This window comes from Ranitomeya imitator, chromosome 2, assembly GCF_032444005.1.
Source record: "Ranitomeya imitator isolate aRanImi1 chromosome 2, aRanImi1.pri, whole genome shotgun sequence".
NCBI classification, from domain to species: domain Eukaryota; kingdom Metazoa; phylum Chordata; class Amphibia; order Anura; family Dendrobatidae; genus Ranitomeya; species Ranitomeya imitator.
This window is the reverse complement of record NC_091283.1, coordinates 643,590,566-643,605,981: the sequence shown is the minus strand read 5'-3', so window position 1 is coordinate 643,605,981 and position 15,416 is coordinate 643,590,566. Positions and strand designations below refer to the sequence as shown.

At 43.0% G+C, this 15,416-nt stretch overlaps 1 protein-coding gene across 1 annotated transcript in view; it reads left to right on the top strand.

Annotated features, from left to right (window-relative positions):
- Positions 1 to 15,416, top strand: part of LOC138667662 (membrane-spanning 4-domains subfamily A member 4A-like) — a 149,974-nt gene that overhangs the window by 56,590 nt on the left and 77,968 nt on the right. Inside the window, exon 4 of the mRNA XM_069755788.1 lies at positions 4,790 to 4,846. Within this exon, the coding sequence (XP_069611889.1) occupies positions 4,790 to 4,846 (57 nt within the window). The remainder of the gene's footprint in view (positions 1 to 4,789; positions 4,847 to 15,416) is intronic.

The following is a 15,416-nucleotide window of genomic DNA, read 5'->3' as shown; positions in this document are numbered from 1 at the left end:
TTCCTTCATAGGATGCTGCCCTTCCCGTGGTTGTTCCTTCCCGGGAAAAGGCCTGGCTATTCACTGCTTGCGTTGAGAAACACGTGATGGTGTCTCTGTAGCTTCTTTACATGCATCTGCATATTTCCCATAAGGGATGGGGGCAGTGTTCTGGAATCACTGCATTGAGAAACACGTGATGGTGTCTCCGTGGTGTTGGATGTTTTGGTCTCCCCGAGGCCAATCATCTGTGCCTTTATAGTACTGAATATGCGGCTCCACCCATTTGGGAGGTGGAGCCGCATATTCATGATTGTAATCGGTGGCCCCACGTGACCGCATACAGGAGAAGCTGCGGCGAGGGATCCGGAAGCTAGGTGAGTATTTTAATCACAGCGCGGGGGGGGCGTACAGGGGGTGGGAGGGGGGGACCTGGATCTGCATTTTAAACACTAATATTCATATCTTCTCTACAGCAAACGCTGCTGGAGAGAAGATATGAATCGCGGCTTCAGCACTAGTGGGAGGGACAGCGCTTAATGTAGCGCTGTCTCCTGCACAGCACACGGACTGCACACGGACAATGTCCGTGTGCGGTACGTGTTTTACATGGACCCATTGACTTTAATGGGTCCGTGTATTCCGTGCGCTCCCACAAACACTGACATGTCTCCGTGTTTGGCACACGGAGACACGGTCCGCAAAAAATCAATGACATCTGAAAAGATGCATTGATTTTTTATGTGTCTACGTTTGTCAGTGGCTCCGGTACGTGAGGAAACTGTCACCTCACGTACCGGAGCCACTGACGTGTGAAACCGGCCTAAGGAAACCTGCAGTGTCGCAGTAAGGAAACCATTTTTAGAAAATAGAAAAATATCCAACGTGTTGAATAAAATTCAGAAGTCTTTATTGAAGAAATAAAAAGTCGCACAAGTGTACATAGGCAGAAAAAATGTGCAAATCTAGCGTACACGTTTTGGAATTTAATCCTTATTTATTGCATTTATAAAAAATAAATAAATGGGGTATCGCTGTAATCATACTGACCCGAAGAATAAAACTGCCTTACCTATTTTACCATACGCAGAACAGTATTAACCCATTATCTACCAATGTCCATTTTTTGGGACGCCTAATCTTTAGCTTCTAGCAACTAAGATTTTATAATTTTTGCATTTCTGAAAAGGACAATGCTGAACAGAGACCAGAGTCAACAATAACTCTGCTGCCTCATTATAGTGAATAGATCCATTGGGGGTTTCATCTGTCAATTCACTTGGAGATTTAGATGGAAACTCCAAAGTAAGTGCTATGTGAAATATTCCCAGTAAAAGCATCAACTCAATTCACAAAAAAGCAGGTCCCCACTCAGGTCCGTCATCTGTTAATGGAAATTATTATACATATTGGTAAAAATGTAATTATTGTATTTGCTGCAAATTTTTCATGTGCATGGGTGTTAATAGGTGAAACTAAACCTCATAATTATTGTGGAGCACCCGCTAGGATCGTGGGGTACTCAGTATCGGGCTGGTTCTGTTCTTAAAGGAGTGATCACGGTGGCAGTGACCCGGTCCGTGGCCCTGGGCGTCCTGTAAAAAGGGGTTAATGAAAATGGAAATAAAGTCTAATATAGTAATGTTCATGACGCCACCTGTGGTATTCAGTCAGGGGTGGCCGATGCTGCTTAAAGGGATCCTCTGGGGCTAAAGGTTTTGCAGCTTAGATGGTATAGCTCCCCACAGGTAGAGCTTGGTCCCCAGGGCCGTTAGTGATGCGGGTGGCAATGTTGCTAGGGACATGTAGAGGTACAGAGTAAGCGATGCCAGAAAGAAACAGAGGTACACAGCATGTTGCAGGTTTCACAGTTTTACTTACAGTTTGGGCCCCCAGCCGGGGTGCTGTGTCCTCCAGGTAAGAAGTCCAGGAAACTCTCCAGCAAGTCAGGCACCTGTCCAGAACTCCTCTTATATGTATGTCTCTCCTGGCCATCTTTCTGCGCTGGCTATCGCCTCTCCTGCCCAGCCCTTGCCACCCAGTGTCCGAAGCCAGTGAAAGCGGGCCTGGTCGGGCGATGTACTCAGTGCCCCCTTGACCCTATGTATTCACCTTTTCAGCGAGTAGGTACAAATGTGGCTGCTGCACCTGCATTCACAGCAGCCTCCGGATTCTTAGCTGGAGCCCGGAGTGTTCCCACTAATTCAGGGCAGGATCCCCTACTGGTCCCTCGACTGGCGCTGGAAAGCCTGGAAATGGGTCCGCACTTTCCGTGTCCCTGGAACCCCTTTTTTCTGGGATCTTCTTCTCATCCCTCTCAATTCTCCTGCTCTTTCTGTGTCTGTCAGGAGCTTCAGACCTGCACGTCTGTCCAGCTCCACTTCCTTTCTCCCACTCCTTAGACTTCCTTCTCCTTTGGTCTCTCAGAACCAACAGCTCTCTCACACTCCTTTCCGCCTGATTAGCTCCTCCCTTTTTTCCTACATTCTCCAACCACTCCCAACACCCTTTCCTATCTAGACTGGGATGAGGCCATCCTCCTTTAGGGTTCACCCAGAGACACCAGTTTAGACCAGTTTAGATGGGTGTGAGTTCTGTACAATATTCCCTTCTTGCCAGATAGTTAGGATACTACACCTCTGGCTGAGATGCAGTATCTCTGTAGCGTCTGGACCTTCAGGGGCGCCACAATTGCGCAATTTCTCCCGGACACAGTGATGCCCTATATGTCATCAGAAATTACTGTTAGGCAACACGTCAGGGCTGAGAAGGAAGAAGTGCTATTCGGCTTTTGGAGCACGATTTTGCGGAGCCCCAAAGGTGTCAGAACAGCAGAAAACCCCCCAAAGTGACTCCATTGTAGAAATTGCATCTCTCGATGATCTATGGCTGTAGTGACTATTTTGCAACATCCATTCCAGGCCTTTTTCTCGAGAATTGCAAATATGTCAGTTTAGTGCCCATATATTCTGCCCTCATACAAAGTAGAGCTCCCATATATTGTAGTGCCTCCATACATTGTGCCCAGTTTGTGCTTCGGTGACAGGCACCCCATAAATTAAGTCCTCTTTCCCCACTACAATAATGCCAAGCATGTGGCCGCTTACTGTGGTTTAGGCACAGTGGGGTTCAGAAGGAGGGATTTAGATTTGGGAGCGCAATACTGACTGGATTTTATTAGAAAGTGGGAGGAACTATGTCGTTTCCCAGTCTTTGTTCATTTTAGGGCTTGTTTTTTGTGAGATGGTTTGGCGTTTTCATTTATACCATTTTTTTTTACATACGTCTTTCTGATCGCTTTTTATTCACTTTTTTGTGAGTCAGTATGATGAAAAAGTGACATCTTTTGGCATGTTTTTTTTAAACTTTTTACGACTTTTGCCAAATGGAATTAATAACATGCCAGTTATATAGAGCAGGTTATTCCACATGCGGAAAAACTAATTATGTGTAATTCTTTTTGTTTATTTTTGTTTTATCACAAACGCTGTGCTTTGAGTGGTGAAATGACTTTTCATTGTTCATATGCACGTTTTCACTGTGAGACATGTAGAATTTTTGTTTTGATCTCTGGTCTCACACACTGCAGTACTAGTGTACAGCAGTGCATGAGACTGTCAGTGAGTCACTGACTCAGCCTCTGGGACCCAACTAATAGCTGGATCTCACAGGCCACCATACCCTGTGGTCATCACTCATCACATGATCTCAGGGTACCATGGTAACTATCAAGATCTGCGATTCTCATTGCAGTGGTCCGATGGTCACTAAGGGAACCCCTTGCAACAGCTTAATTACCGCTGTTGTGACTGACAGCGGTATTTGAGGGGTTAATCGGCCTCGATCAAATGGCAAAACCAGCCGTTTCCAAGACTGCACCGTGTCAGCTGTCATGTACAGCTGACACCAGTGGAAATTGCCACCGTTAAGGCTCCTTAAGGACCACCATTTTAATGCGTATAGGAGGTCATTAAATCAAATTTCGGGCCAAAATTAATCAAAGCCGGAAATTCAAATCTTATGTTATCTACTTATTTCTAGCTACATTTGGTTAGTTAATTCCTTTTGGTATGTCCACCACTGAAACTTGTAAATGTGTATAACATGAAAAACATACATTTTGCCAAATGTATTCAGTTTATCAAATAAGAAGCCAATTGCAAAATTGAGGGTTTGTATGGGCTCACGCAGAGGCTGACCAATGGTTGTAGTTATCTCCAAAATTTCACTTGGTTTAATACTGTAATTATTACTAATTATTTTTTTTACTTTATTATATTTTGGCTATATTTTGTTTTACTTGAGCTGCATATCTTTGCAAATTATGACTCTTTTTGTGATTTGTTTATTGTTGTGATTTCTAGGTCCTGTTCTGAGTTCCCGCTTAACCTGGATCTCGGAATTCTGCGTTTCAAATATGAACATGTTATGTTTTCTTAGTACACATGTTTATCAAATGTATAAGCTAACTTGCATGTTCCAAATGCTTTTCAGTGATACATGCCACAGCAAAGCTGGCAAATTCGAATTTTACATTATCTGCTTATTTCTAGTTACTTATGGTTAGACAATTCCTTATGATAATATCCACCCCTGAATCAAGGAGATGTGTCTTACATGAAAACATAAATCTTGCCAAATTTATCATGCCACCCATTCTCAGTTTATAAAAAATATAAGCAAAATTGAGCGTTGGTTCACACATAGGATGACCAATGATTCTAGTTATCTCCTTCAGTGACTGATTGCCCATCTTCTAATAAACATACATAGGCTCACTTTATTATTTTGATTTTTTGTGTTTTTTTAGTACATAATTACTGGATCTCTTACAATCAGTGCTCAGAAAAGACAGAGCATCCATCAGGTGAGTTCTTCTGTAATTTTTAAATATGCACATGAAATATTTCCTAATTAAGATGTAACAAAGTTTACTATGACAAATTACAGGTATACTGTATATTGGAAAAAGAGCAGAACCAGCCCGGCCTCAACAAGTGGAATTAATTTGGGGCAGGATTGGTCTCTGCTTTTGTAACTTGCCAGGTTATCTCCTTACACTGCGCACTAAGGTAACGTTCACACTAGCGTGCATGCGTGCATGCGTCATGCGCCCCTATATTTAACATGGGGGACGCATGCGTCTTTTTGTGCTGCGTTGTGCGACGCATGCGTCTTTTTTGCCGCAAGCGTTGGACCAAGAAAACGCAACAAGTTGCATTTTTCTTGCGTCCAAATTTCGGCAAAATACGACGCATGCATCGCAAAACGCTGCGTTTTTGCGTGCGTTGTGCGTTGCGTCGCCGACGCAGCGGCGCACAACGCTAGTGTGAACGTAGCCTAACATCACCCTCTCTTAAAGGTTTGTCACTTTTCGTCAGAGTCGGCGATTTAGTGCATGGTCATTGTGCCTTAAAAAAAATATTGCACAGTGACAATATCCTACTGAGCATATGTTGGACTTGACAACCAATGAATGCTCAATAGAGCAGGGACTAGCCTAGCCCCTGAAATGGACGTCATTGATGAATCCTCGTTTCAGGATGGGACAAGACTGCAGCCAATGCCCCTTCATGGCATTTTGTTTGAGCATCCCAGCATTCATCAGAAACCAGAAAGTAAGGAGACGGCATATTTCTGATCTGCCATTTGACCTTATATATGGTAATGTGAGGATTATCCAGTAAGCTTTAATGGATCGCCCCCGCGTAGGGCAGTGGAGTACTCGGTACCGGTTCTCAAGGGGGATGTCACAGTGGCTGACCCGGTCCGTGACCCTCGGGAGGTCCGCTGATAAAAGGGGAAAGGTATTTAAAGGGGAAATGTTCGTGACGCCACCTGTGGTGTTCGGTCAGGGTGACCGACACTGCTTAGGGGTCTGCTGGGGTGATGTTATGGCAGCTAGATGGTATACCTTCCCACAGGTGAAGTATGTCCCCAGGGCTTCCCAGTGTGTAGATAGTGGATGGTGTGAGGCGCAGTGAAGAATGAGGACACAAGGTTGCAGTCTCTTTACCTTTTTACTGAGGGTTCAGCATCCACAGTCCAGAGCACCAGATCACAGAGCAGGCAGAGTCCAGCCGGTTTGGAGGCAAATCCAGAGACCCCTTATCCAGGTGGAAATCAGTAGCCATCCTCTAGCACCTGGGTGTTGTAGTACCTTCCTGCTGAGCTTCTCATAAGGTCCTCACAACTGTTGTAGATGTTCTAGATGTTATGTCTCTCTCGGTGCCCCAGATGGATAGTAACAAACCCATATGACTGATGGCCTGAGGCTTTTTACAGGGACTCTAGCACTCCCCGGCCCCCATAAGTTGCCACCATGTCTCCTGGGTATAGGGCGGATCAGTAACTTGAAATTAGCTGTCCTGCCAGTCTCTGGAGCAAGGCATAAAGGACTGTTGCTCTCTCGGTGTTCTGGCTACCGGATCCTGTGCCTCAGAAGGAGGCAGCCTGTGCAGGGCAGAACTCATTCTGGTTTCCACTCCTTTTGCTAAGACTTCTTCTCACTCTCTACAATACAGTTTGCTGTTCGTGTCTCTTTCTTGGGAGCTGCCGCACGTGGGGCAGGTGCAGCTCTGTGGCCTTCTGTCTAGGCCCCTGACAGAATCCCACCCCTGTCAGGGACCAACTAACTGAGCAGAGCTCAGATAGCAGCTCACTGGGTGACCTATCCAGACCACCAGTTTTACCTAGTTTTGAAGAGTGCCCTAATAAATAGGAGCATAGCTCCCCATGGTGGACTGGAGTATGAAGTGTGTTGCATGTTTGCGATACCTGGTAAAGAGATCTCCTTTATTGCCTCCAAATGTAGCATCACTCCCCCTAGAGGAGAATGACATTACTGCAACGACCAGGACCCTGGGGCACTGCATTAACATATAACTCCTCCTTAAAATATGATTTATTAGATATACATTAAAAACAAAAACACATAAAAAAGACAGACAAAATGTAGACTTACCATAAACTTCTGTATAAATCCCCACCACACTAGGATAATGAAGGCAGACAAATGTTTATAGATAAGCCTTCATTTCCAATGCAACCAAAACAATACTGGAAGAATAACAACAGGCAGTATGGGGGCTTTGACCACAAGAAAAAAGATTTCTACCTATGAATTTAGGCTTTTTCCTTGCATTTTGGCAAAGGTTTAATTTTAGACGACATTACATTTGCTGTCTCCTTATGATAACAAAACATTAAAGTATTCTTAAATAAACTTTTAGTGATAATGTTTTTGGAATACATTGTATAGAGCTCAAAGAAACAATATGAATAAACAGTATATTCATTTCCTCAAACTCAACATGGGGTTACTCCATGTATTCATCTTACCCACTGCTTGTGTATATTTCAGGGCCTAGAACAGATAGTATCCAGCTTGCATTTTAGCATTTTTATTTCATTTTTTAGGGGGGTGGGCTAAATACTAAATAAATATAATAATATATGCAATAAATTACATATTTATGAAGGTGTGTTTTGGCAACAATGGCAAACATCTGATGGCCGTAAAATTCCCATCCATTCACACGGTAAATTATGTGTAATTCACTAAATAAATCATATGCTTGAATGTTTCACGTGGGACCAATTAATGATCGGTTTAGGAATGTTACTCCATAAGGAAGATTTTAAATAAAAATGAGAAAATTGATGCATGGAAGATCAAGTTCATGATGAATTTCTTGAAATTTGAGGTTTCAAGTGAATTTGAACACTTTAATACAAAATAAGTGGTTTGCAAAAAAAAAACCTTGCCTTGAACAATTTTCCAAGCTGATAAAGATTCGGAAAGCCGGCAAATGTATTTTTGCAACTGGTATATGGTGATTATTGTGCCAACAAAGTCTGAATGGTTTTATATTACTTGTATGATGTTAATTAAGAATACGACTTCGGTTTTGTAAGATTGTTTCTGGTTTCTTAGCTATTTAATGGTTAATTAATTAACGCAACACAATTTAAAAGCATTACAAATTGCGAGAATATTATTATTTTTGTCACAACTAGTAAGTAAACAGTATACAATTATACAGAAAAGAAATTAAAAATATCTGTGACAGGAAAAAGTTATGCATGATATGATTAATTAATACTATATTAGTTATTAATTGTTATTAATGTCAATGCTTCAAAAAACGCTGTGTATATACGATTTAATATGTGTCATCAGGACAATCATCTTGCAGAATCCAACAGTAGGCTGCCATCATGTGTATGTCCCATCTGTCTTGATATCTCTCCTCCATTAACTTCATATGCTGGTGGAACCTCTCGACTTGTTCCTTGGTGAAGTCTCCAAAGTTATCAGGACATCTGTGTAAATGGCTATGGATAAAGTGCATCTTTATGCTCATATCAACTCCCAAATTTGTCAAGATAGCGAGGTTATCTTGCACCAGTTCTTCATAATTGTCAGCTTTGTGATTACCCAAGTAGTTCTTCACAACAGAGACAAAATGCTTCTAGGACGAAGACTCAGTGTCATTCATGCATGTGGAAAAAATTTGAATCGTTCATGAGTTTACGAATATGAGGGCCACCAAATCCAGCTTTTAGTGTACTTGAAACAATTACCTGATTCGTCCAAAGCCCTAACAAATTGCTTCATTAATCCTAGCTTAATATGAAGCGGTGGGGGAATGATTTTGTTCTTGTCCATCAGTGGGTTGTTGATGATATTTTCAGCACCAACAATTATTTCTTCCCTTGTAGGCCATGACACTTTTGTCCAATGATCTTGCTTTGCCTTGCTATCCCAGAAACACATGAAACATAGGTATTTTGTGCATCGAGATTGCTGTCCAAGCAAAAAGTTCACGATCGTCAGATCAACACAAATCGACCACTGATGTTCATAATAAGAGATTTTTTGTAATATGATTTTTAAATTTTCATATTCTTCTTTAAGATTTGTTGAGTGAGCAATGGGAAGAGATGCATAACTGTTACCCTTTTGTGCAAGAGAACATGTTTCAAGATTCTAATGGAGCTGACTATAAAAAGTCACCAGTCTTCTGGTTGATATTCCGTTAGTTCCATTTGAATTTGTGGGATATCATTGCAGTATACAAGTTTTTTCTCTTGGTTGAAATATTTGAGAAGCCTCTCTTCACTTGTCCGATAGGTTGTAATTTTAACTTCCGCTTTTATCAGATTTTGCTCATTAAGTTTGGACGCTAAAAGATCAGATGCTTGCTTGGAAAGAGTTTTGAATCTGGTCATTGAGTTCATCTTGGCTTAATGGTTTAGATCTAGAAGAGCTTCCCTCAAATTCACTTCCACTGCTACAACCTGCTGTACACTCCAATCCCTGCCTCTCTTTATAAGCTGAGAGTGGATGATCTGGTAGTTTAGTAAACACTGGTATGGGAACATCATTGCCATGTGAAACAGGTCATCTTGCTGATTTTAAATCAGGATAAACCCGCCAAGCTTTCTTGTAACGATCAAAGCCTTTAATCTTTACAACACAAAAATAACATTCATCATGGTGGTTTTAACACCATACCATTGGCACACAAAAGTTTAAACTTTTTCTTTCACCATTTGTCCAATGTCATAGGTACGCACTAGCAAACCTGTGCATGTTCGGGTTTGCTGATCATACAGTAAAAAGTTTGTTTGGGGCCAAACTTCACCTTGAACTTGACCCGAGACTCAATCCCAAGAGAAGTCAATGGGGACCTGAACTTCGGTGGCTGTAAAATTGTCACAATCAGGGCTAAGGGGCTGCAAAAGGAAGTGAAATTGGTGTAAGAGCAGGACAACTGCCCTGCAAACAAATGTGAATAGGGCAATTCTATAAAATAAAACAGAATAATAAAAAAGCAATGCATTATGTGCTGTAAATTTTTTCCATAAAAATTTGGGAAAGTTATGAAATGTCCTATAAATCTCTGTTTTATTCATGATATAATAATGTAGTCATTTAGTGTAGATGAATCTGTGCTGCACTTTATGTACATGCAAGTAGTGAGGCCGTGTTGTAGAGTCTGAGTCGTGTAGTCGTGAGTCAGAGAAATTGAAGAGTCATAGGTTTGGCTTATCGACTCCACAGCCCTGCCGTCTACATGCCCAAATGAAACACCTTTCTTTGGTGCATGCAGGCCTCAGGATCTTCCACAAAATGTCATAGGAACAAGCACAGCTGGACAAAAAGTGAGACAAGATCACATAAAGATGGTTTTAAATTGGTTGGCTGAGATTGCCTTCAATTCCTTTGCTTGGTCTTTCACACAGTTGCCTGCTGAAAGTGCAGATTTTGCGCCTAAAGCCCATGGACATCTGTCTTTCACCTTACTCCCATTCAAATCAAAAAAGCAGGCTTAGTCCCAGTCATGCAGCTATCACTTCTGCCTTTTGATGATTCTGCTGTCTGTAGTTCTATGGGCCATCCACCTGATCCTGGCCTACAATTGGAAGAAATTGTGTTCACGACCACTTTTTCTGTTGGAGTATAAGTATGTGGGAAGAGTAGTGCAAACAATCAGCAGACAACAGTAGCACATCTCTGATGGTAATGAAAAACAAGTGCCAACTGCTGCAGCTTTCTGCTGTTTGTAGTCTGGCAAGGAGGGCAGGAGGTGAGGACTGGGTGGAACATCATGTGGAGGATTATTGTTATTAGTAATTTTTTAGAGCATCAGTGATTCTATGGTGCTGTCACATGAAGAGAGGTTACTTATGGAGCGCCCGCTAGGACCGTGTGGTACTCGGTACTGGGCTGGTTCTTAAAGGGATGTAGTCACCGTGGCAATGACCCAATCCATGGCCCTAGGCATCCAGTAAAAGGGGGTTAATGGAAATGGAAATAAAGTCTAATGTAGTATGTTCGTGACTCCACCTGTGGTACTCGGAAAGGGATGGCTGAAGCAGCTTAACGGGGTCCACCTGAGATGATGATTTTGCAGCTTAGATGGTACAGCTCCCCACAGGTAGACCTTAGTCCCCAGGGCTCCTGGTGTAGTTAGAAATGATGAGAAAGATGGTAAAGTGCAGGAAAGAATTGGAGGACACAAGGTTACAGTCTCTCTACCTTTTACTGATGCAGTTCAGGTACAGGTTACAGGTGGTCTTTGGTATCCGGGCAGCCTGGAAGCGATTTGGAATCCCCCTAGCCAGGTGGGGTTGGAAGCCTTCATTTATGCGCAGTGTTCTAAGTCCCTTGCTGCCCCTCAGGATACCCTCTTCGACAGCGGGGAACCGATGCAACTTGGGGCGATGTCCTCTCATTCCCAGTAGAGGGAGAGTAGGTTCTCTGAGGGTCTATGCTTGTATTGTGGTAAGGCTGACCAATTTATTAAGCAATGTGAGGGTTGCATAAGGAGGAAAAAAAAGGTCAGTAGGAGCAACACTCCCGTTCGTATTGCGTTTTTACATTTCGCAGGAGTTTTTTTCTGGTAATACCACCTATCGTGATCATTCCATTGATTTTCAGGTAATGGTGGATTGTGGTTCTGCACTTAATTTGATTGATCAACAATTTCTAGACAAATATAAGTTTGATTCTAAACCATTGTCATCTCCTTTTCCTGTTGTGGCGATTGATAACACTCCCCTGGAGCATCGGTGCGTTTCTCAAAAGGTCACCGGGTTTCCACTTATTGTGAATATGAAACATCAGGAGTGTTTAGACTTGTTTGTTCTTGCTAAATAGCCTTTCCCAGTCATCCTGGGTTTACCCTGGTTAAAAAATGCACAATACTTTGCTGGACTGGTCGTCTAGTACTATAAGGTCCTGGGGTCAGGGGTTGTTTGATAAATGTTGTAATGTTCATGTTGCTGCTATTGTGAAGAGGGAGCTACCTGAAGCCATTCAGGATTTCTGGAGAGTATTTTCGGAAGTTGAGTCGCAAGCTCTACCACCCCATAGAGATTACGATTGCGCTATTGAGTTTGTTCCAGGTGCTGCACTCCTTAAGAGTCGTTTATTTAATCTGACGATTCCCGAGAGGGAGACCTTAAAGGAATACCTACAGACTAGTTTAGCTGCAGGTTATATAAGACCCTCTAAGTCCCCTGTGGCCGCAGGATTTTTTTTTTTGTCAAAAAAAAGGATGGGGTCTTAGGCCGTGTCTGGATTTTAGGGAGATTAATAAGATCACTGTGCGCAATCCTTACCCGTTGCTGCTAATTCCTGATTTGTTTAGCCAACTAGCCGGAGCAAAGTGGTCAGCTTTTAATACCCCGGAATGTAATTTTGAGTGTCTAGTGATGCCTTTTGGCCTACTAATGCGCCTGCATTTTTTCAAAATTTCATTAATGACATACTGAGGCCGTTGATCGGTAGAAGTGTTATTGTTTATTTGGATGATATTTTGATTTACTCACTTGATCTGGAGTCACATTGGCAGAGAGTCCACGAAGCTCTACAGATTTTGAGCGAAAACACACTCTTTGCTAAATTGGAGAAGTGCGAGTTTGCGGTACAGAAAATTAGTTTTTTTGGTATACTTTGTCTCAAGTGATGAGTTTGAGATGGGCCCGGTGTAGGTTTAGGCAGTTTTGGAGTGTCCTAGGCCTAAATGTTTAAAGTCGGTTCAAAGATTTAAAGGGTTTGCTAACTATTATAGAAAATTCATTAAGAATCGCTAAACCTATAACTGGCCTCAACAAGAAGGGTTCTAATACTGTCCAATGGTCTACTGAGGCTGTTAAGGCTTTTGAGCATCTCAAGGAGAGATTTAGCTCTGTTCATGTTTTGATCCAGACAGATGAGACTAAGCCGTTTCTGGTAAAGGTGGATGCCTCATCAGTAGGGGTCGGGGCAGTTCTGTCCCAAGAGGGAGAGGATGTAGGGCATCCCTGTGCTTTCTTTTTTTTAAAATTTTTGGAGACTCAGCTGAACTATGATGTTGGAATCCAAGAGTTGCTGTCTATTAAACTCGCATTTGAGCATTGGCGACATTTTTTGGAGCTGGCTAGACATCGAATACAGGTTTGTACTGATCATAAGAATCTGATATATCTTTATGCTGCTAAATGTTTGAATGCCCGTCAAGCTAGGTGGGCACTGATTTTTGCCCGCTTCCATTTCTCTGTAACTTATATCCCTGGGACAAAGAACACTTTCTCATAGTTTTTCTCCAGCTGTTAATACTGAGAAGGAGGAATGTATTTTGCAGAGAGGGTTGGTGGTGGCAGCATTGGATTCTGAATTGGAAAATAGCATCCTAGAAGCCCAGAATGCTGCACCAACAAACACTCCGTATGGTAAATTATTTGTGCCTAGAGCCTTGAGGAGAGCTTTTTTTTGCTGAATGTCATGAGTCTCGTTTGGTGAGTCATCCAGGGACTTCGGAAAATAGAAAGTCGATCGGTCGACTTACCAGGGTGGCAAAGAGAAATCATCAAGTGGGTGCGTCAGTGTACCGTGTGCGCTAGGTCAAAGGCCTCACATGCCCCGGCTGCTGGATTGCTTTGCGCTTTGGAGGTTCCTAGCTCACCATGGACGCATCTTTCTATGGATTTTATCACAGATCTGCCAGTCTCTGAGGGTTTTTTGTCATCTGGGTTGTTGTGGATCGGTTTAGTAAGATGTATCATCTGGTTCCGTTCAATAAATTACCCTGCGCCAAGACTCTAGCTAAGACATTTGTGAAAGAGATTGTCAGGCTCCATGGTGTTCCCACGGACATTGTTTCCAATAGGTGACCACAGTTTGTGGCTCAATTTTGGTGTGCTTTTGGCAACAGATTAAAGGTTCACTTGTAATTTTCGTCAGGTTATCATCCGGAGTCCAATGGACAGACCGAAAGGAAGAACCAGGACGTCGAGCAGTTTTTGAGATGTTTTGTAGCAGACAATCATGAGATGTGGTTGGAATAACTACCACTAGCTGAGTTTGCTCTTAATAATCATACGTCTTCCTCGGCTGGGTGTTCTCCTTTTTTTGCAGTACAGGGAGACATCCATCTTTTGGTCCGTTTTCTAAGATTGGGGCAGCGGTGCCTGAGGAGGGGAGTTTTTCTGGACATTTGGAAAGGTTTTGGACCAGTGTACACCATAATTTGAAAGAGGTCAAAGAAATATTTTGAGAAGAAAAGAAGGGAGTTGTTGTTTGCAGTTGGGAACATGGTCTGGTAGCCCTCTAGGAATCTGTGTTTGAAGATCCCTTCTAAAAAACTGGGGCCCAAGTTTGTAGGACTCTTCAAAGTGGTCCAGGTTGTCAACTCGGCAGCGGCGAGATTGGTCATCCCCTCGTCCTGGAGAATTAATTCCGTTTTTCATGTATCTTTACTGAAGAGAGTTGACACACCAGATAAGGAGACAATGCCGATTGTTCCTCCATTTGATGAGGATGGTGAGTTTGAGATTTCACGCATTCTAGATTGCAGGTGGCACAGATGAAGGCTGCAGTATCTCATGTCCTGGAAGGTTTTCGGTCCCGCGGATAACTCCTGGATGAAGGCTGAGGACGTCTCAGCCTCAAGGCTGATTAAGGCTTTTCATAGGAGATTTCCGAATAAGCCTTGGTCAAGAGGATCCAGAGGATCTTCATAAAAGGGGAGGTACTGTTAGAATCTATTTCGGTTTGATCTGTCATCTTGTTGTGGTTTTCAGGCTGCTGGTCTTTTTCCTCTGGTGCTGGGTTTGTCCTAGGTCAGGTGATTGCTTCACCCTTTATTACCCAGCACCTGCCTCCCAGTCCTTGCTGGACAACAGTGTTAATCTGCTAGTGTTCTGGCGTGTTGCCTTGTTAGCTTTTTGTATATGGTATTGTGCAGTTCTGGGGTCTCTAGTTCTGCCAGTTTTGTTTTTGGTTTTCCATTCTTTTCTGCAGCTTCCTCTATTTTCCTACTAGGAGGTTACCTGTTTTTGTTCCCAGTCCCTAGATCGTTCAGGGATACCCTTCCCCCATATGGTATGTCTTCGCTTGAGTTTAGCTCAGGAAACATTGGTGGGTCTATTCACAAGGAATAGGTCGCCTACTCCATCATAGGGTTTCAGCCTAGTCCTAGTACAGGGTCAGGTTTTCCCCCTTCTACCCTAGTCCTGAGTTGCAGATCCGTAACATCTACAGCATTCTATAATGCTGTAGATAAGCCCCCGTTCTGACCTGAAAGATAAGAAAAATAAGTTTCTTTATACTCATGCTGGGGAGGTCCGTTCCGATGGGTGTCGCAGGTCCAGGTCCGGCGCCTCCCATCTTCTTATGATTGCCGCCCTCCTGCTTGGTTCATGGCTCCCCAGCACCGCACTTCTGTGCAGGTGTACTTATCTGCCCTGTTGAGGGCAGAGAAAAGTGCTGCAGTGTGCAGGTGCCGGGCCTCTCTGTCCTTTCCCGATGCCAGAGCACTGCAGTACTTTGTCCAGCTCCCTAAAGACAATATAAGCCCTCACACTGACTCCTATATACAGTACAAACCCTCATATAGCCTCTGTATACAGTGTGAGCCCGCATACAGCTCACTTTATACAGTATG